General features: G+C 34.5%; 2 protein-coding genes across 2 annotated transcripts in view; both read left to right on the top strand.

Moving 5' to 3' along the window:
• The first annotated feature begins 4,293 nt into the window (after positions 1-4,293).
• Positions 4,294-5,899, top strand: LOC109074869 (E3 ubiquitin-protein ligase TRIM63-like). Its single transcript, XM_042725647.1, has one exon. It carries the CDS (start codon positions 4,416-4,418, stop codon positions 5,451-5,453), a length of 1,038 nt encoding a protein of 345 aa, XP_042581581.1. The 5' UTR covers positions 4,294-4,415; the 3' UTR covers positions 5,454-5,899.
• Positions 5,900-14,222: 8,323 nt separating this feature from the next.
• LOC109099934 (leucine-rich repeat flightless-interacting protein 2-like) overlaps positions 14,223-22,884 on the top strand; it is a 65,837-nt gene continuing 57,175 nt past the window's right edge. The window contains exons 1-4 of the transcript XR_006154995.1: positions 14,223-14,309; positions 15,052-15,179; positions 22,033-22,254; positions 22,392-22,504. The gene's annotated coding sequence lies outside the window, so the exon portion shown is untranslated. The remainder of the gene's footprint in view (positions 14,310-15,051; positions 15,180-22,032; positions 22,255-22,391; positions 22,505-22,884) is intronic.

Raw genomic sequence — 22,884 nt, 5'->3', positions numbered from 1 at the left:
TTTTATTTTTATTGGTAAAAAAAACTATGGCTGTAAATAGAAAAACAGTGATTTATCTCATGATTTCCAATGAGTTTATATAAATAAATAAAAAAGTCACTTTTTTATTGATGCTTTCACTGAATGTAACTGCAAATGTACTAGATTTCTTTCAAACCCAGTTTGTCACTGAAAGACAAGTAGAGACCCATACACCTGTAGATTTTTATGCGGCCCACATGGGGTCTTTTGCTTTTAACTTTATCTGGATGAAACCTAACAGTTATTATAGTCCCAGAAGTTTCCCATTAGTCTATATTCCAGTGGGATGATTTAAGTATATACTGTAGGTGTTGAGAGAAGCTTGTATGGGTTCCGTCTGGTTGTGGAAACCACAAGAACAATGATTAATCCAGACAGAGATTTATAGAGGGTAAAACCACGGTCCTCGTCTGGACATCTTCCCTCACACATTCCTCCATTCTGTGACTCCTGACACATGTGTCTTTTCTCAGAAGCACAAAAAAGTTCTGCTTTAATTATTTTTACCGCTAAAAAACTTGTGGTCTTTCAAATTGGATGTAGACAGTGACATAGTCGCTTTCATGGCCCCACAATAGTGTGATTTAAAGCATGTGCAATACTTTCTCAGAACAATTATAAGGACTTTGATGTAGAATTTAATATAAAATAGTAAAATGCGCCAGACTTTTAATTATTTATTTATTTATTTATTTATTTTTAGGTTTATAAGATTAAATTGTAACTGACATTTTGGCTAAATGTTCACTGATCAACAGCTGTCAGGAGGTGACAGAAAAACTTAGCAGCAATAGGAAGCTGACCTTTGCTGACCTGCTCTGAACTTAGTAAGATAACACTTAACCCTTGCCTTGCCAAAAAGAGTAGATCAGCAGTTTTAAGAACCTGCAGGAATAACACAATCTTTGAATAACACAATCATAAAAAAAAAAAAAAAAAAACCTACCAAATTTTCAATTTCCTTAAAGGTATAGTTCACCCAAAAAATAAAATTCTGTCATTAATTACTCACCCTCATGTCATTCCAAACCCGCAGGACCTTCTTTCATCCAAAATCATTATATTAATGACAAAAAACCCATTAATGCTATAAAAAACCCTTTAATGCTATAAAAAGTGCATGTTTTGTATATTTAAATTACCTAAATAGGTAATTGAATAGGTTGTTGTTTTGTAATCTTTCATGTCTTGCCAGTTATTAGAAGTATCATTACACATTATATTTTATAAGTGCACTGGATATTTCAATTTTTTGAAGCGTGGGAAAAGATATCACTATAATCGCTACCAACGTTGTTGTTGACCGTGCCATTGTACCAAACACACTGCTGTATTTATGGCCATTTGCATCCTCTGAGTGGCGGAAGCTAAACACACTGTCAAGAACAGGAATCTGGTCTGCACGCCATGTCGTAGCTGGCACCTTTGACAAGGCGCGGAATTCACATCAGCATTGGTTTGCTATAAGTCATTCAAATCATTGTGTCTCTTGTACACACACCCACAATGACCAAAGATGGTTCTGTTGATAGGGGCCAAGCTGGCTCCATTCAGGAAATGTGCATTCATCAGTTATCTTTGATTGCTGCCCCAAAACAAATAATGGGTCTCCAGTGATCACATACACTGTAGGAAACACATTTGTTGGAGAGACAACACATTTTCATAGATTTAAGAACTGTTTTGTATAAATGATGGTACCAACTTTTAGCCTGCCCTATTAAAATACACAGAACAGAGGAGGATAATACAAAATTCACAGATTGACATTTATTTTTGCAATCTCTGACATCCTAAACCCATTCAGTCTATAGCATAGCTGTGGAATTAACCAAAAACTAAAAAAACTATTAACTACAGCTAAACTAAAGAGGGCGCTTGAGACAGTTTGTGATGTGTTGAAAAAATTGGTCTATTGTGGCACCTAGTGGACACTTTTCAGTTATACAGCGTACTTATGTGGACCTAAACACTTTAATTACATTTTCACCTTTTTAAACACAGTGTTTAAATTACATATTAATTTAAATAAAATTAAAATATAATTCAAAACAATATTTTTTTTTCTTCTGAAATTCATGAACATTTCCACTCCACTGCTGCTCACTACATCTGAATTTGTGATTAAATTAATGCATAATTTCATTTTACAATATTATATACAATTATTAAATATCAGAATAATTTTGAAGAATTTGTCAATAACAACTTGATTCGACAGTGGGACATTTTTAATTATAGATTTAAATCATTTTCACACAATAATCATGAAAATGGTTTATGATTATTTCTTAATTTATATCATCATATTTTTTTGAAAGTATTAATTAAGATTTTTATAATGGGTTGCCAAATTTTAAGACTGAAATGGGTCAGTGACAAGGGAAAAGAGATTTACAAAATTGCAAAAATAAACAATTGTTTTAATGTGGTAATCATATAACCAAAAGAAGAGATAAAATTTGTTAGTTTTAATTAAAAAAAAATATTTAAAAAAAGAAACACCTGGGACATAAAAGTGCTTGAAGTATAGTTGAAGTAAAGTTATAACTTTTGTATAATTAGAAAGGAAAATCTTCTGGATATCTTATCACAGTTATCACACTGTGCTAACTGAATTGGATTAACACAGATGTCACTTTGAAGATTTCTTAGAAATACCCGTGGCAAGAAAATGAATGGTGATTTGATCTAGTCGGAAATTTAAATCTCACATTCCAGGAACATGAGCCACTGCCAAAACATGCATATCAAAAACAACCCACAGTTACATCCAGTAAGCCACATGAACACTAGAGGTACAAGTACATCTTGCAAAACACAGTTTTATGAGTTGTGTCTATGAGTTGCATAAGCATCCCTGCAGGTTTCAGTTTGCAGCTGGCTCACACACTTGTTTATATTTACATGGATGATGTACATGGGCAGGGACAACAAACTGTCCTCGGTGACTTTTCATAAAGGTTACATGAAGCTCTAGATCAGGGGTGTCAAATGTTAGTTCCAGGTCTTTCTTTCTTTCTTTCTTTCTTTCTTTCTTTCTTTCTTTCTTTCTTATACTATTATAGTATTTATTATTATTTAGAATTAGCTTTTATTTTATATTTTTAGTTTTTCCATAAATTATAAATTTTATTTTACATTTCTATTTAGATTTTTTTTTCAGGTTTAGTTTTAGTAAATGTAATACAATTATTTGGTGGACAAAGTTTTTTCAGTGATAATAACAAGCAGTGAAGCAGCATATAATATACATGACAATACAGCTGAAAATATACGTTGACCATTTAAAATTTACAGTACATATTTTTTGCCACTTTTTATCAAATGCATTGTCAAAAATAGCTAAAAGAAATAAATACACTACAGCTGCTTGAAAACATCTCTCAGGTATTTTTCTTTGATGATAAATTTTGCTCCTACCTTCGATGGGCACATACTGGTCTCAACATGTTGTTTTAGAACTCATGGGAGTGAAATGATGATGCAACAGACATGACTGACATAAATATGTTCTAATATATTCAGTGACCATGTGCTATCTCAAGAAGGATATTGACACTTTCATCGTGATATTGCGTGAATTCGCTGTTGAGGGGTGGCATGGCTGTCAACCATATGACAGTTTGTTTACAAATCCACTGTGCTAAAATTGTGAAACACCCAGTCATGGGGGAATGAGGGGCTTCCATGAGGTGGAAAGTCTGATGTCTGTCTTTTACCGCCCAACCGTCTGATCTCTCTTCCAGAACCATACAGACGGATATTAATGGCAAGCATCCATCATTACAAACAGGTGAGGGACACTGGAAGCTAAAACAGACTATGTGTTACACAACTCACCCCTTGCTCAATTGTCCTAAAAATCCTTCTGTATTTCTCACATAGCGTACAACAGCTGATTCAAATGCTCTTAGGACACAATCGAAGTGTAGCTATCAAAATGTCATATTATGGCAATTGACCTGCCATGTTGTTGTGCAGTCTGGGAAGTTCTGGATGTCTGAATGTCTACATGCCAATAGCTATCACATGGGTGTTGTTTGGCCTGACTATGTGATTCGCCTACACATTTCTCCCACAGATGGAGAGCTTGGAAAGGGAGGGGGTCAGTGTTGCTAAGTTTGGCATGTGACTTGTTCTTTAGTGGGTTGTGTTGGAGGGCAGCATGTTTCTCCGAATCAAGCCGCACAAACAAGTGGTGGGAGCAATCTTGTCCCAGTCGCCTCACAGATCAAGTGTCACAGGCAGCCGGCCGGTATATAAACCCTGAGTGTGTCCTGCCCCGACAGATCAAATTAACCTCAGTAAAGGCAGAAGCAACCAGAAAAGCTCAAGCTCAACTGAAAGGCAAAGCAGTGAAGGTTACCAAGACTCTACCTCAAACGACAGCAATGGACATCCAAACGGGTCAAATAGTCCGGGCTCCGAGTCCCATGGAGAGCTTGGAGAAGCAGCTGAGCTGTCCCATCTGCTTGGACATGTTCACAAAACCAGTTGTCATTCTACCATGCCAGCACAATCTATGCCGCAGCTGCGCCAGTGACCTCTACGACTCCAAAAACCCATACCATTACTCTGGAGGCATTTTCCGATGCCCTACCTGCCGATTTGAGGTGGTGCTCGACCGCCATGGTGTCTACGGTCTGCAGAGAAACCTTCTGGTGGAGAACATCATCGACATCTATAAGCAGCAGTTGGAGAAAGGAGGTAATGCCCTTGAACCCCCTTTGAAATCCAAAGAAACAAAAGAGCCTATGTGCGAGGTACATGAAGATGAAAAAATCAACATCTACTGTGTAACCTGCCAGACACCTACTTGCTCCATGTGCAAAGTATTCGGTCAGCACAAGGACTGTGAAGTTTCCACTCTAAAAGGTGTTTATGAGGCCCAGAAGTCTGAACTTAAAAATTCAATCGACCTGCTAGGAGCCAGCAACAGCTGCTTGCAGGCGATGTTGACGCAGACTGAGGAAACCTGCAAAAGGGTGGAAGAAAACAGCCAAACGCAGAAGCAGAAGTTGGGGGAGAATTTTGACCTACTCTATGCCATCCTAGAAGACCGCAAGACCCATCTCCTGGAGCAGATCACTCAAGAACAGGATGAGAAGGTGGCTCTGGTGCGATCACTAATCCAGCAGTATAATGAACAGCTGCAGGCCAGCATCAAGCTGATGGACAAAGCCTCCCAGACCTTGGACAACAGCAATACGGTCGAGTTCCTCATTGATGCCAAGCAGCTGCTCACAGAAGCCAAAGATGCATCCAAGAACTCCCATCTACAGAGGCCAGAGCCCGGCTTTGAGAGTATGGACCACTTCACACTCTTCACGGAAGACATAGAGGCCATGCTTTCAAAAATGGACTTTGGAGTCGGTGGAGATGAGGATGAAGAAGAGGAGGAGGAGGAGGAAGAAGAAGAGGAAGAATAAACAATGATAGACTCTAGAAAAATGACTTAGTGGGGAAAAAGAGATGACAAAAGATACAAAACCTTCATGGTTCATGATAAGGACAATAATCTAGCTGCTTTTGCTAACTGTGAGACAAGGGAAGTGCAATCTTACAGCAGTTTTAGTACAAATTGTACAAATTGCACCATTTGTAATGTCTTTTCCACTTGACTTTTGTACTTTTTTATTAATATGGATGTTCATATTGAATTATGTTTTTTTATATTTTAGTAGAAAATAGAAGTTTATGTTTTGTTTGCTAAATTAAAGCTAGATTAATATGCTGTAGAATACAGCTCTGATAATTTTAGTGGGTCATGTTTGAATACTTGAAATGTTAAATAGTGCACTTGACTAATGAACTGTAATGTAATGTTAATTTTCATTGTTTAATTCAGTGAAAATAAAGGACTTACAAAAAGACATTTATTTAAAATACTCCATTCATTTGTTGAGATGCACACACCTTCAGATGACCTTAAAATTCTTGCCAATTTACATCTTTCAACTGGGTTGCTATATCTGCATTCTCTCCAACCTATTATTGTGAGGCATTGCTCTACACAGTTAAAGTGGGTGGCTATTTAAGCATGGTGAGAATGAGAGAAGCCACAGAACTCCAGGAATAGACTCACAGTGAGCTACAGGCCTCATGTTTCCAACCCTGACAATCACAGCTGCTTACAGGCATGTTTGACGAAGTTTTGGGACAGAGGTTAACACTGACTCTACTGTCAGATACAGACACAGTTGCTATGGCCCTAAAACAAACCCTAACACTGGATTTAAATAACAGTTCTGTACGTGTCAAGTAACCAAGTAATGCCATTATATGTCTATAGATAAAAAAGAAGTTTGAGCAGAGACAGAACAATATTTTCTTATTTTAATCAATAATTTCTTACTTTTAAAAACTATATATATATATATATATATATATATATATATATATATATATATTATATATATATATATATATATATATATATATATATATTGTATATATTTATTTCACTGATCACTGATGCTGAGAGAAAGGCCGGAGAGATAAAAGGCTTATGTTAACCTTTACTTTAATGGCACCTCTAGCCATGGCAAACCCTGTCAGCACATCTACCAGGCATTTGATGTTAAACTTTTAATGGACTACAAATCAAAGACAACAGACTGCTGTGTGTTTTCTCTGCTAACCTTTCCACATAATAACTTGTTTTCATATTCTTTAATTTATTCATATGTTAAAATGCTGTTACATTCTACATTTAATTTAAAATACTTATTAAAATATTCATTTTTAATAAATATTTTGTATAACCAGTCAAACTAATGTTTTAAATAAATGTTTTGTATAACCAGTGAAACTGATGTATGTAGATCAGTTTCACTTTTCACACACACACACACACACACACACACACACACACACACACACACACACACACACACACACACACACACACACACACACACACACTTTTTGGCTTTTAGTGAAGGCTGACTTGTCAGTTTTCTACCCGTACCTCCCTATAAACCCAGTGCCCTGTGGGCAAGGTCCAACATGCAATACAATATAAAGACTCGGCATCCCCATTGACTTACTCAGCATGGACTATAATAGGGCCTACATCCATTACAGTTTTTTTTTAATTATTATTATTAATTGGTTTGGTACTATTTTCGTAAATAAGGTGTACATTTTCAAAACTCTTAGTTGAAAACTTTAAACTGATCACACTTGTAACACCACTAGTCACTCTTTCAAAACCTGATCTCATGATTTCCTTGTAGTTGCACATATTTTCATTCCACATAATCATTGTTTCAGAACACAACAGTAAGATCTTTTTTCAAGTAAGTACTTTTAACAATCATTTCATTCAGGAGCAAACAATGCAAGATTCATGTTTCAAATCACCTTTGTTGCTGAAATAATTACAGTAATACAGGCAATAACTGTCATGTTAGAAAATACACTCATTGCCTAACTTGCATATTTCACATAAAATCCATAATAAAAGTATTTTCCAGTGTGTTATCAAAAGGTGTTATGAAGGTATGACATGGCCATAAGGTTTTGTGCTAGAACAGAGTTTAATGTTAATGCAGTATATGTCTTCACTGTGCCATATGACTGAATCTATATTCTAGCTGAATTTTTCAGATGAAGGGAGTAATAGTAATGTGCAGTCTTTACCATGGTAATACTTTTATATACAGTATCACATGGCATAATGTAATGTAAAATGCTGTATTTGATGTCATCTGTCTCCCTTCTTGAGCTCTGATCAATCTCTGTTCAGTTCCTCTCCCTTGTGTCCTGCTGTATGTTCACAAATAGCAAAACACACGGTTTTACAAATGATGATATCCTCAAAGGAAGGTTTTAGGTGATTTTGTCAAGTTTTGCTTACTTCTGGGTACCAATTTATCCTTAAAATATGGTTACAGTAAGTAGGCACACACACAAAGGTTTTCTTATCATCATGGTGGCGTTCCATATATCCCCCTACACTAACCCTACTCCAAAACCTACCCTTATGAAAAAAAAAAAAAAAAAAAATTCTCATAGGGCCCAAAAAGGACAATGATTTCAGATACTGACATCATACATATACATACAGTATACACACACACACACACACACACACACACACACACACACACACACACAGGTATATATCTTTTAGATTTGTAATTTTTTTTAATGGAGTCTCTTATGCTCATCAATGTTGTATTTATTTGATCAAAAATACTGTGAAACATTATTGAAATTTCTAGTATTGGATACTTTAATTTTATTTTTTCACAAAATTAATTTTTTTTCTTCTTTTTTTTTCTGTATGTTTGATCAAATAAATGCAGGCTTGATGAGCATAAGAAACTTCTTTTATACAAATATGTGCAATAACCTTATACTATTTATCACTTTACATCCTAGTACATCCCTACAACTTTATTTTTTTGTTCTATTAATATTCTACAGTATTTTATCTATCTATAGCACCTGTACATATTTATCTTTTGTGTGTGTGTGCTTTATTTATATTTAGACATGTGTATTTTATTCACATCTTTTGTTTATGATGTGTGTTGTTGTTGTCTCTGTGTACTGGAAGCTTGTGACACTAAAACAAATGCCTTGTATGTGCAAACATACTTGGCAATAAAGCTCTTTCTGACTTCTGATATGGGCGCGTTTAATATACAGGGTATATATGTATATTTTATATATTTATGTATATTTATAATATATATTTTATATTATATATATTTTTCAATTAAAGAAACCTTATAGAATAAATATGAACTCCTTTTAGTTCTTGACACTTCATTTGTCATTTTGTATTTTAAGAATGATATTCAAGGTTAAGAATACGCTGGAAGTTACGTAAATGTAAACTGTTTTATTGATCACGTCTTCCCTCAAGTAAAATACATGTTTTGGACTTTCTAATCAGCATTTTGCAATCACTCAAATTGAATACTCTCAAAAGTCAAAACCCGAACTCTAAACAACCAACCTCCGTGAAGCCCTACCATAGCAAGAGTCCCGCTCGCTGTGAAGCGTGAGCAACCAGCCGGCAGAGGATTCCGCTTGGTCTTAAAGCCTCCGTCGAAAGGCTATGTTCACAAATCAAACACTTGTCAAAAAAGAATTATTAATTCTCGATTTAGACTGTGTTATTCGTATGGTCTAGGTGGTCATACGGCATATGCCTTAAATATAGCTTTGATATGGAACGCGTCTTTGATGCCTTATACGGGACGATTCCTTATTATACTGAATGGTTGGCAACCTACAAACTTGAAAAGAAAAAAAAAATACTTAAACATTGTTTAATTTATATATTTGTTCTATTTGTTTATCTGTGCTATTTACACTAATTTCAAACAGGGTCCACGGGAAGCTACAACCTGCACCGGGGCCCCGCAAACCCCAGCTATGGCCCTGAACACCATATATGATATTTTCCCACACACATGTAGCCTACCTGCTTCTCTCAGCAAGAGTAAACATCTTTTAGTTTTAAAACAGTTTGCAAGCGTCATTACATTGTAAACTGATAGACATACAGAATCATACTTGAAACAGAAAACTAATAAATTCAGTAATATTCCCTCCTCACTTCGGAAACTCTAGGCTTCCACACAGACGCGCACACATATCTCCGCATGAGAAGCGTTTATTAGACGGGGGAAGGGCGGGGTCTCGAAATTAAAAATGAAAGATGCAATAACGCCAGCAGGGGTCACTCATACTAAATAAAAAAAAAATGAAACCATTCTGATGCTATATTATTGATTGCTCACGTTGCTAAGGGTGTTCCCCGTTGGGTGAAGGGTCCGTGCTGTATCGTGAATAAACAGCTGCTGACCAATCAGAATCGAGAAATGGAACTAACCATTTTATAAGACAATATAAAAATGTAAAAATGTAACAAGTACTTTTCAAGTTGGAATAAAATTTACAGAGTAATGAGTAAACTACAGAAATATTTTTTACAAATAAATACCCCAAAATAATACTTAAGTGCAGTAATTAAGTAAAATTAATTACTAAATTAATTAAAATTACTTAATTTAAATTAATACAATTATTTTACACCTCTGATTTAGACACAAATCTTTACATTAAACTATTGCAGTGTACTTTTTTGTAGAGATGTTTAAAAACAAACTTAAATGAATATAAAAATTATCTGTCTTTTAGGAGAAAAAATATGGTTTTAAACAAAAGAATATAACAGCTGTTTGTAGGGTTGACCTCTTGATTTAAAACTTTCCAAGTATGTTGGCCTGAGCTGCCGTGAATATTGTGCATGTCTGTCATGTATATTTATCTGTTTAGCTTGAGGCTCAGCTTTCATGTTTCTAACATACTGGAGGCCACACTGGCACGAGATGAAGTGTGTGCATGTGTGTGTCAAGACCTTCTTCTCAGCTCAGAAACAAATTATTTTAAAGATGTTCTTACAAGATCTGCCATACAACTTGCAATGATTTGTATATAAAGTACAACTTGTACATTACTAATCATCATTTTAAGTAGGTACATCAACATAATACAGATATTAGTAGTGTAACAACACACTCATATCATTATTTAGTACTATAGATAATGATCTGGTGATACAATACCCTCACAATAATTTAAACAAAGCCAAAATAGAGCTACTGTAAGACTGTAAAAACAAAAACTTCTAAGACATATGGTAATCAGTCAACAAAAAGTACTGTTTATTAAATTTCTAAATTTGGTATTGGGGTGGACATGAATGGATTTTGTCCTTCTTGGTCATGTATGATGTCACCAGAATAGAAATATTCATAATTCTCTTAGCTAAAGAATACAGAATTATGTTAGACACAAATGCTTGCACTCTGTCCCCGACTACATAAGTTTTAATTATTGTATTTTATTAAATAATGCATTTTATTTTTAATTTATTTATAGTGATTAATACAGAAGCTCAAATGTGTGACCTTTTGGATTTACCATATTTGATGCGCCATTACTATATTTGATGCTAAATTTATATTTTAAGTATTCATTTTGGGTGAACTATACCTGATACAAATTGTCACTATCAATATATTGTGATATGATACTGTATATTTTTACACTCCTAATAGAAATCTTATTTTCCAGTGATCTTCAGATTTAAAATAACATTGTTTGTTGGTATCATTCTTCTCTATTTAACCGTATTTACTCTTAATAAACTCTCATTTTACAGCTTAAAAGTGAAACACTCAACCAGTGTGTGCAAAGATCCATTTGGTACATCAGAAAAATCACAGAAAGCACAGCAATGTTTCCCTAAATAAGAGCAGTACTTCCCCTAGCCAGCACCCAAGGCCAGGGCAGTACATGGGGGCTAATTTTAGAGTCATGATTCAGCCTGCTTATAGTCTAGCCCCAATGCACTAAAGGGCACCCTCTAAATCAACCTCCTAACCTACAGCGGGAAGAATTATGTTTTATTTTGTATTTTTTGCCTGAACCACTGCTCAGGATATGGGCTTTTTCTGATAACCGCTAAGACAGAGACATTGCTGCAGGATATGCAAAAAGTTTTGTTTATCTACTAAACTCAAGGATAGAAACTGCTGTGTCATTTTGCACACAGTGAATATAAAACCTTACTGAGGTGTTGCAGAGTGCACATTTAAGACTGTGCTATGGTGTGTAAAACTATCCCACATTCATTTTTAGCCACCACAGACATTGCCTGTAGATGGGCGTACAGTAAATAGAAACATTCACTCAGTCATCTTGTCAGAGGCACTACTGTAGTGTGCACCATTACATACTAAAGTCACATAAATGTAAAAGTTATTATAAAACACAAAAGTTCCAGGAATATTACAATAGGGATAAAAGGTACTCTTGATTTTTATCTTGGATTTCAAAATGTTGAACATGGTGGTTTCAAATGCTCTGTCATTTTTATTTATTTTTTAAGAAAGAGTGTCATACTAAATATCAGCACATCTGCCATTCAGCTTTTATAGAACTGGAGAGACTTTTAATCTACAAATAGAAGATACACTGGGAGAATATACACCATCACAACACTCAAACGTGATGAACATAGACAGCTAACTGAACAGAAAAGGGAGTATAATTACACAGGGTTAACAAGAGAACTTAATGAGATGATTTGAACTAAGGCCCCATCCACATGGAGACACATTTCGCTATATACGCATAAATTTTGTATCATATAGGCAACCGATTGAAACCGATATTTTTGGAAACGATGATGTCATCAGTCCATGTCTGGCCCCTAGTCAGACACTGCTACGTCATGTTACAGCAACAAAAACATGAACAAACACTGAACGATTGTCTTTTTATTAACTAACATTAATACAGATTAATAAAAAAATTTCATGTTTGTTTGTATTCCGCGTGCAAGGTTTATGCGCATAGTCCAAGTGTTCTTCTCTGTTTTTAGTGTATTTCTGTGGCAGAATTACAGTGCTACTTGCTGGTCTGGCATGTATACTACATCGTTTTGTCGGTTTTGTGGTTTCGTGTGGACGCAGATATTTCTTGAGACAAGGAAAAAAAAGATCAGATAGGGAAAGCTCTGGCTTTGTGGGGACGTAGCATAAATCAGTAACTTACAAAATGAAAAAGGCCCACTATGCACTAAGCTGAAAGGGTAAAACTTAAAACCAAGAAACATGAACAAAAACAATAAAACAAGACCAGGGCCGGCCTGTGGCATAAGCGACATAGACAGTTGCCTAGGGTGCAAAAAGGCTGGGGGGGAGCCGCAGGAAAGTTTTTTTTTTGGTCTAAAGTGCTTCCTCTTATGACCATCATGCGCTCCTACACCCATATATTAAGCAAAATAATTTCTGACATTAACATAATTTTAGTACTGATCGATCATCGAACAGATTAAAAAAATGTTAGATTAAAATAAAATTGACATCCACGAAAAATCATAAGATTTGACAACATGTCATGTTGGACTAATTTAAACACTTTCTGCATCATGACATAATTATAATACATCATCATAACGTATTAATTATGCATGGTGCACCAAGTTAAAATAGTTTTGCCATTTATGAGCTCTTAAAGTATCATTTCTAAAAGATGAGTGAAAACAGAAAATTATTATGGGCACAAGGCAGGAAGCGATGCAAAGAAGAGAGGTAGAAAAAAATTCAGTGTAGAGGTAAAAATCACAAGTTAACGACTGTGAATAAGCCGTGATGTTTGTACAGTATTTTGATATAGCATTTTCAGAACATCTTAACTGGCAACACTAACAATGTGGAACATTTTTGCTTGAGTTAACAGCTTATTTAATTTTACTTTATTTTCTTTAAAATTTCATATTGCTCATATTTCTCTTTGTTGTAATATGTACTTTTCACTGTAGGCATAGTTGTGGGAGTAGCTCATGTCTGGTCTCTTCAAAAGGCCATTTTAACAGATTCATTCATAAAATACCTACAAGGTGCTTCAACAACTCCATTTATTTATTATCACAATTTATTAACTGCTAATTTTCTTAATACTTATCAGTATTTATGTTATGTTAATTTTTCGGAAATCTAAAAAATCTCGCCTAGGGCACCAACAGATCCTGGGCCGGCCCTGAACAAGACAATCCTGACAGAAAGACAATTGGCCTATCAAATTTGGTTCCTGAAACTAATTGTTGTACAAATAAGAAAAACAGTTTAACCACAATTTTGAATTATTAATTAATTATTATTTAATTAATATCATTTACTCAACCTCATGTTATTCCGAAACCACTTAGTTTATCTTTGATACACAAATGAAGATAATATTTTATTAAACCTTAAAACTTTTAAATACAATAAAATAAAAAAAATTAAATCAATTAAAATTTATATTAAAATTAAAATACAACACTTCAGACAGAAATAGCAAAAAACACTTTAAACTGTTTTTTTTTAAAGGAAATTTAGATAAGAAATGAAATACAGACAGACAAACTAAATTATATCAATAAATAAGGTAACAAAACTAAAGTAACATGAAATTCACATTCAGCATTCAACCAGCAGTTTATTTTAGAATACAATTAATCAATAAGAAAAAGTAAAGAATCAATATGAAAAAAGCAAAAACTAATATCTCATCAAATAACAGATATTACATATTTTAAAGCATTCGTTATTCTGTTTATTTCAAGCATGGAAAGGGTGGAGCTTCTCTTTCACCACATTTCATTTGAAAAACTAGACATGTGATTACGATTGCCATACCTCTGACTATCCTCACATTATCTGCCTCATCCCAAGAGACTTGGCAAGAGCAGCTACTTGTCTACAAGCAAGGTAAACAAATCTTCATTATCACTTATGAAACTATTTTTGATAGCGTAAAGTCTACTTCTTAATGTTTTAATAGGTAAAGAATTTTAATGGTATTAAATCAATTGTTCTTGCTGCCATTAAAGTTATGAATGTGAAGAGTGCATGTATGTTGTCATACTGTGATTTTGCATTACTTTCTAAGGACCGCAGTAGGTATCTGTCAGACTTGATTCATTTCCTAGGTTCAGTTACTCACAGCACCATGGCTGAAATTATTACATGATCACATCATTAATGCTTTATTTATGAGAAGCCACGACGATCAATGCACTATGAATTAGAATGACACTACTACCACATTTACACAGAAGGTGTGTTGTGCCATCACTGATATTTAAAGAAAAGTCTTCAGAATATTTGTTTGTTTGTTTATGATATTGCAGTTGTGTTAGCACTAATTTTCACAATCAGTAACTAATGCTTCTTTTAGAATGGAATTCAAAAAGAGGTGTTTACTCAATAATTTATTTGATTATTTGTTTTGTAGATGTGCTGTGGTTATGAAAACAGTCACACCCAATGAATGGACTTTTTATTATGAGTATGACTGCAGTGCTTCATATGATCATATTGCATGTTCTGTTAGCTCATATTGGAAACCTGTTATCTCTAAGGTAGAGAGGTGGAATTATAAGAGTCACATTATCCTTAGATTTCTTATATATGTCATGTTTACTGTTAATTTTGTTAAAAAAAAAAAAAGATAAACTAAGCTCCGAACATGGACAAGAAGTTGGACCTGTCCAGACTAACAGAAGAGGAGGCCAAACATGTGTGGGAAGTCATTCAGAGAGACTTTGTCCTCAGGAAAAAGGAAGAGGAGAGGCTTGGGTAAGGAATTTAATTTACATGATTAAACTTTATATTATCATAGAGACAAATCTGACATGATTTAACATTGGTTAATGGTTAATGTTAGTAATCTGTCAGTGGAGCCAGTCAGCAATTACTCCAAAAGACATAGGAGGTTTAGTGTACTGTGAGGTCTAGAATTCACAATTGCATAATTTCTTTGATATTTGTCTATATATCATACCCTATTTATAGTCAACGCTAATGGAACAAGGTTATGAGAAAGGCCACAAAGTGTGAAAGGCTGCTGTTGTAAAGACATCATGATGATCATGGTACAGTCACAAGGGCTGATCACACCATTCCACAGGCTGGGAAAACATGATGCCCCAGAGCTCTATTCTTTTTGTACAAGGAGGTCTCTGTGTGGCTATTGAATTGTTATTTGGAAGATGAGGCTCTTGTCTATTTGTTGACAAGGACAGTTATACATTATATGGCTTATATTCAAGTTAATTCTTGATCAGACTGTCTTACAACGCCCATTATGTTACAATGCTGATTTTATGCATTAAAGTGAATATACTGGAAAATTCAGTGGAACTTGTGTGACTTACTTAGGGTTTGAAAGCATTGCATTCACAATGTTCACTGACATTAAAGGACCCTATGAGTCTTTATATAGCAATTAGAGATGAACTTGTATTAAAATTCTGGCAGAGTTGATAAATTATATAATTATAATACTATAATTATTTTCTATAATTATTTTATTTAATGTTATGCATAATACTAAATAATTCTTTAATATTTTGTTTAAATAAATCAAACATGGAAATCTAAAAATTAAAATTTTAAAGATTACAAGTGAATTTAGGTATAATAACATTATAATGTACAGTATGGAAAATTCCTAACCACCTTGTGATTTTCCAAAGATTTTATTTAATCAATGTAAGCTCAGCACACCTGAAATGATGATAGGTACATGGGAACAAAATCAGACAAACAGTTGAATCAAAAATAAGTAACAAACCCACACACTATCAATACTTGCTAATTCTCAAACTTTATTAAATGCAACGTTTCGGTCTACTGACCTACATCAGGCAATCGTATAGAATTCTATGCATATTTGCCTGATGAAGGTCAGTGGACCGAAACGTGTTTAATAAAGTTTAAGAATGAGCAAATATTAATATTATTAAAGATCAACATAAATTTAAACACAAAAAATTTTATTTAACAAAAAAATAAAAATACAAATAAAAATAAAGATTAAATCAACTAAAACCAAATAAAAATATAGCTGCAAGCAGCGATGGCGGGCCCGAGCCGTCAGCGCAAACGCCACCCCGGTGGCATCAGGAAAACTGTGCCCAGCGGCACATACACAATAACCCTCTAGCACAGGGGTGTCCAACCCTGTTAATGGCAATCTACTGTCCTGCAAAGTTTAGCTCCAACCCTAATCAAACACACCTGAAGCAACTAATTAATGTCTTCAGGATTGCTTGAAAATTAAAGGTAGGTGTAACTGATTAGAGTTAGAGCTGAACTTTGCAACGACAGTCGATCGCCAGGAACAGGATTGGGCACACCTGATTTAGCAGTTTGGAATTAAGGGGATACAGCAATGAAAGGGTTGATCCAAACCATCAAAATACACACACACACAACATAATATATAAAACTTGAGTAACACTTCTAATAAGGTTTCAGTTATTAACATTAATTATATTAAATTACATTAACAACAACTGTATGACATTTATCAATGTGAGTCTCTTTCTCTCTGTCTTTCTCACACACTCACACACACACACACACACAGACACAAAGAACTATATATATATATATATAATTCTAAAACATATATATTAATAAGGATTTAGTTTTTAACATTATATAAGTTAACATGTACATCATTTATATAGCATTTATGAATCTTAGTTAATATTATGTTCAAAATGGATTACTACATTATTAATTAAAATTGTATAGTTAATGTACATCAGTTACTGTACCATGAATTAACATATACATTTTTTTACTAACACAAATGCAGTAAAAATATGTTGTTCATACTTAGCTTGTACTAATGTTAAATATTACATTATTTAACTATATTATTTAACATAAAATTATATATATATATATATATATATATATATATATATATATATAAATAAATAACTGTTAATTAAAGCTTAGTTAAAAAATATTTTAATACATTATTTACTAATACATTTTTTATTTTCACTTTTATTTTAAGATTGTTTATGTACTGTGAAAATAACCTGAACATTAATATTTTAAATGATAGGATTAACTAACATAGAAAAAGATTAATAAGTGATCTGAAAAAATAGATTGTTCATTGTTAGTTCATGTTAGTTAATGCATTAAATAATGTAAACCAAAAGAGAGCTTATCGTAAATTGTTGCCAAAACTTTTCATGATCTATAACCATTTTTACCCTAATCCTTTTAATGATCTATAAACATTTGTGAAATTATTATATAAAAACTATATTATCAGTAAAATTCATTAGCTTTTTAAAATGCATATTATGTTTTCTTTGAAAGATTTTTATAAATGATTTAAATGCTCTATACACGTTTCTGCAACAATTATTTAAAAGTAATCCTATAGCTCCATCTGGTGGTGGCCATGATTGGTATTACACACTGCACGTCTGGTGTTGCTATCTGAACTGCTCAGAATGAAGCGCGCCTAAATGGAGCGTTAGAACAGACTGGGCATATGCCTACGTAATGCCTGGTTCACGAGCTCTATCTGTAATCCGTATTTTTTCCGAGCCCATGTTAATGGATCAGAGCGATCAAACTGCACATGGCAAAAGATGTGAACAGAATAGGTTAGAAATAAAAAGGTGCGAACAGAATTAATATCTAGCGCATAAGCATAGAGAGAGTTGTGAGTGCACAGGACACAGTTTGAGCAGAGGAAACACGTTTTAAGTGCGCGCATTCTCTCATTATTTTAATGTTCTTTCGCGTTACAGTAACGCGCTCTCGCTGCTGCTTCTGAACTGCATACACATACTGTATACGCACTGCAGACGGAGGACGTGTGAACCTGTATAATGTATAAAAAATCTATTTCAACACCTGAGGCACCGCTAACAATGAGCTCTATGGCCAAAGCATAGCAAGAAAACATGCCTAATAATTCAGCACTCCTGAATATAAGGATTTTTTCACTTCCAGTTTTCAAAGACAATTATATATCACTCATAAATGATTAAATACCAAATGTATAGTATTTATTAAGACTGATGTGATTTGCAATTGGTAAAATGGTAAAATTGTTTTTTTATGTCCCTAAAACTGACAGAGGCCCTCAACCACCCTCTCCCCCTCCCTTCCCTCACACAGAGAGAGTGGCCTCAAGAGTTAGATCAGATGTCTGACAGTTTTTTAATTTTCTGTTATCCATACAGTGTTGTAAAATCGTGAAACTATGCATATTTCCTCAGAATAACTTGTTTCTATGTAGGAAAAATGGTTTTGAAGTGTTTGCAAGCTGCAATTTAAAAATACAAGACAATTAATGTTTCCCTTTTTACTGTTATTTTCAAAAAATCACCACGGCAAAACCGTTCAAGCTATCCAAAATCCATTCACAATTTAAGTTCCTCAATGTTTTGGCATCATGTAGAAAAAGTTTGGTGTGGTATAGTGTACTTCTCCTCTGAGCAGTATGCATTAATTCACAGCCATATTTTTCCCAAAAATCCACATTTAAACCAAAATAGCAGACTTCCTGTTGGTCGTAGCTAATGACTGTAAATTAGAAAGTTTTCCGTCTTGATAAGAACAATTTGTATGTACTGAGTCTGGTGTCTGTAGCTAAAACTTACCCCCCCACTTTTGACAAAAGGTGGCGCTATAGAGTGCCTCCTCCACGCCCATTTATGACCTTTTGCCATTTTCTAGCTATAATTAATACTGATATGTGTTTTGAGTTTCATGTAATTCTGAGCATTTTATCTGCCTCAAAATCACCAGAACAGAATATTCAAGTTTGACACGTTGCCATGGCAACACTATATTAGATATCAATATCCCCACAACAGATTTACATCGGCCGTGTTTTGTCATTATTCTGATGCAGTTTGAAGCAAATTGAGTAAAAATAAGATGCTGAATTCAAAGCATTTTGAAAATGACACACTTTCTGCTGCCAGTTGGTGGCGCTGTAACTTTGACTCCTAATAGTCACATCTATGAGATCGGCATCATACAAGGAACAAACCAATGAAGTTTGATCAAAATCAAGGAATGTATGTGGATGTTATTAGACATTTCCTGCTTGTCATTTTTTTGCCCTAATTTCAACGCCTCGCCACGGGCAAACCGTTCGAGATATCAAAAATCCCCTGGCAATTTTTCATCACCAGTGTCTTGAGATCATGTTCACCGAGTTTCGAGGCAAACGGTTGAAAGTCCTCAGAGGAGTATTTCAAATTCCAGAGCATGCTTTTTTTAAACAGCCCTGAATAGCTGACTTCCTGTTGGGCGGAGCCTATGACATAGAGCGCGAAAGTTGTTCGGCTCAATGAGATCTATAAGTGTACAGAGTTTCATATAAATACATGCAAGTATGTGTGCGCTATGGTTCAATATTTCTGACTGTGTTCCAGGGGGCGCCGTAGAGCCCCTGTGCCACACCCGGGTCCCAGCCTCTGCGGCGTCCTGATGGCCGCAGGTTCCAATGTGTGTGCCAATTTTCAAGAGTTTTTGAGTATGTTAAGGCCCCGAAAAACCCCCGGAAGGTTTATAAAAAATAAAAAAAATAATAATAAGAATAATCCTTAGAAAAACAATAGGGCCCTGCGCCCATTGGCTCGGGCCCTAATAATAAGGTCATTATAATTATTACATTTTATTTAACATGGACATCACAATTACACTGGATGAACCATGTGCATCTGCAAGTGTTTTAGCACACATGCCAATTTTTAACACCTGTCCACGGGAGGCTTTAAAAAAAAAAAAAATTACACAAAATAATAATAATAACAATGCTAACAATAAAAGTAAAAATAACATTACTAATAATAAAAGGGAAAGAACTATCAATACCATCTAATTTAAATGTTAAAATTAGGGATGCATCGATCCGATACTCAGTATCGTTATCGGCTCCGATACTGGCATTTTCTGCTGATTAGGTAACGTTATCGGTTGGACGAGACCGATCCAAATCCGATATTGTGCGTTAAAGGCACAAAAACATTATAAAGCACAGTAATATTTCAGTGTACTATATTAAAAATCTAATGCACTTTATTCCAATAAATTTGAAGTAATACCAATCTAATACATAGTTCAGTGTGAGGTACAGATTAATATTGAAGTCTTTAAATTCAAGTTCACATAAACTATTCTTTCCGCTGCGGCTGTCTGTCATCCTCCATTCAGCAATTAAACTGCGTGTCACGTTCGGTAACTACAACACAAAACGATGAAACTCTCTTCAAGAGCGCACGGTAACTGAGGTTTAAAACTGTTAAAAGAAAAGGCTTAATAAACTACCGCATAGAGTTAATACACTACGTAACAATATCTCTTCCCTTTGTACTAGTGGTGTCCGGTTCGATTTAACCGGTTGTTCTTAGTGAACCGGTTGAACCAGTTCACCAAATCGGACTGAATCGTTTGAAACGGTTCGTGTCTCCAGTAAGCATTAATCCACAAATTACTTAATTTATTCACTTTTTTAACGTGACTGACACTCCCTCTGAGTCGAAATAAACCAGTATCCCGGAGTAATTAATTTACTCAAACAGTACACTGACTGAACTGATGTGAAGAGAGAACTGAAGATGAACACGAGTAGAGCAGCATGTGTGTTGTACTAACTTTTCAATGCGGACTCGGAGGGCTGCGCAGCCTGTGCACTGTGACTCCGTGTTGTTTCAAGCTCATCATTCTGCGCACGGGATGCACATAAGCGCTCTGTGCCGCTGTTGGCGCCTTTAGTATTACAATACTTTTTTGCGCAATCAAAGATTATTAATAGTTTTTCTAGTTCTGTCCTATCTATCATATGTTGCTGCCAAAATAACTTCTAAATAAATTTAAAAAAAACGTCTTTTAGATTTCTATATAAATGTATATATTTGTTTTTCATGAATGTAATTTACAACATCGAGAGCAATGTGTAACATTTTACCATATTTTATACTTATTCACTTTTATTTGTAAATAAAATATTTCACTAGATTTTATAAAAATTATTGTGCACCCGTGATTTCTCTAGAGTATCTTTTGTTGCTGAATTATCCACTAACCTAGTTTATTATAGTATTTTTGTCAGATTATGATTATATATTTTTTCATTTGTTATTTTTCATTCAAATGAAGTTGTCTATGTGTAGTAGATTGTGTTTAACACACAAAAGAGTGACAATCAGGACAAACACAGAGAAGTATAGAAATTACTGCAGTTTTTTTTTTAAATCAATATAGAATTTCTATACTACATTGGCATCGGATTGGATCGGTATCTGCAGATACTCAGAATTTTTGGTATCGGATCAGATCGGTTCCGAAAAAATGGTATCGTTGCATCCCTAGTTGAAACAGAAGCAATGTCCACTGTAAAAAATCTATAATATTTTGGCTTACAAAATGTGATACAGATATATTGTGCATCCATGACAGGGAATAGGATCAGCAGCTATGTGGCTTTATTAAAGCTAATAATTAATATTCAGTTATATTATCAATTGGTTTTAGTTTAAGACAATCCTGCCTTCAGAAAGCAACCTAATTATCTACAATTAAAACCACAAAGGCTATATTTTAGTGACAATCATGTATGTAATTTGTTTGTCTGTTTGTTTGTATTACACCACAGGGAGCTTAAATCCAAAATTGACAAGGAGGAAACAAAGAGGGAACTCCTGGGGTCTCAGTCAAACCTGACTGACTCTCACTGTATCCGCTGCCTGCAGCCCTTTAAGTTCCTGGTGAATAGCAAACGGCAGTGTCTGGACTGTAAACTCTACACCTGCAAGACCTGCAGCCGCTACAACAAAAAGGAGCGTGGCTGGGTATGCGACCCCTGCCGTATGTCCAGGTTAGAAAAAGTTCCAACATCTGATGATAACATTTGGAAAAAAATTTACAGCTTATACACTTAAATAAACTATAAAGTTAGGTGTATAATGAATCACTAATATTAAATCTTTACATAACACCTGTTTGTTTTTGCAGAGTCCTGAAAATTGGAACCTTGGGGTGGTACCATGACAATGTACGCTCTCGCTTCAAGCGTTTTGGCAGCGCAAAAGTGATGAGGTCACTGTACAAGAGATTAAACGAAGAGGGTGAGTGCTATTAAAAGCCTCCTGATAACATTTATTGTGTACATATAAGCTGTCACATCATCATCCCGTTTCAGTATCACCAGTCATTTTAAGTGCTTATGCAAGCAAGTGAGTGTTAAGAAGAGCTAATGTACAGTCAGCTGGTCATTAACGTAAAATAAACCTTGGTATGATGATTAGGCCTTGGAATAGAGGGGTCTTATATCACCCTGAAAGAGTTTATTTTGTGATAATAACTGGCGAACTGTACATTATCCCATTTATTAGATAGATACTCACCATAAAATATTAATTTTAACTGAACTTATTTTATTATTTCACCTGTATAGTCGCTTTGGACAAGCGACTACTAATTATTGAATGCTAATATTTATTATCTG

This window comes from Cyprinus carpio, chromosome B6 (genome assembly GCF_018340385.1).
Source record: "Cyprinus carpio isolate SPL01 chromosome B6, ASM1834038v1, whole genome shotgun sequence".
Lineage (NCBI taxonomy): Eukaryota > Metazoa > Chordata > Actinopteri > Cypriniformes > Cyprinidae > Cyprinus > Cyprinus carpio.
Note: the sequence above shows the minus strand (reverse complement) of the source record. Positions and strands in the feature narration are given on the sequence as shown.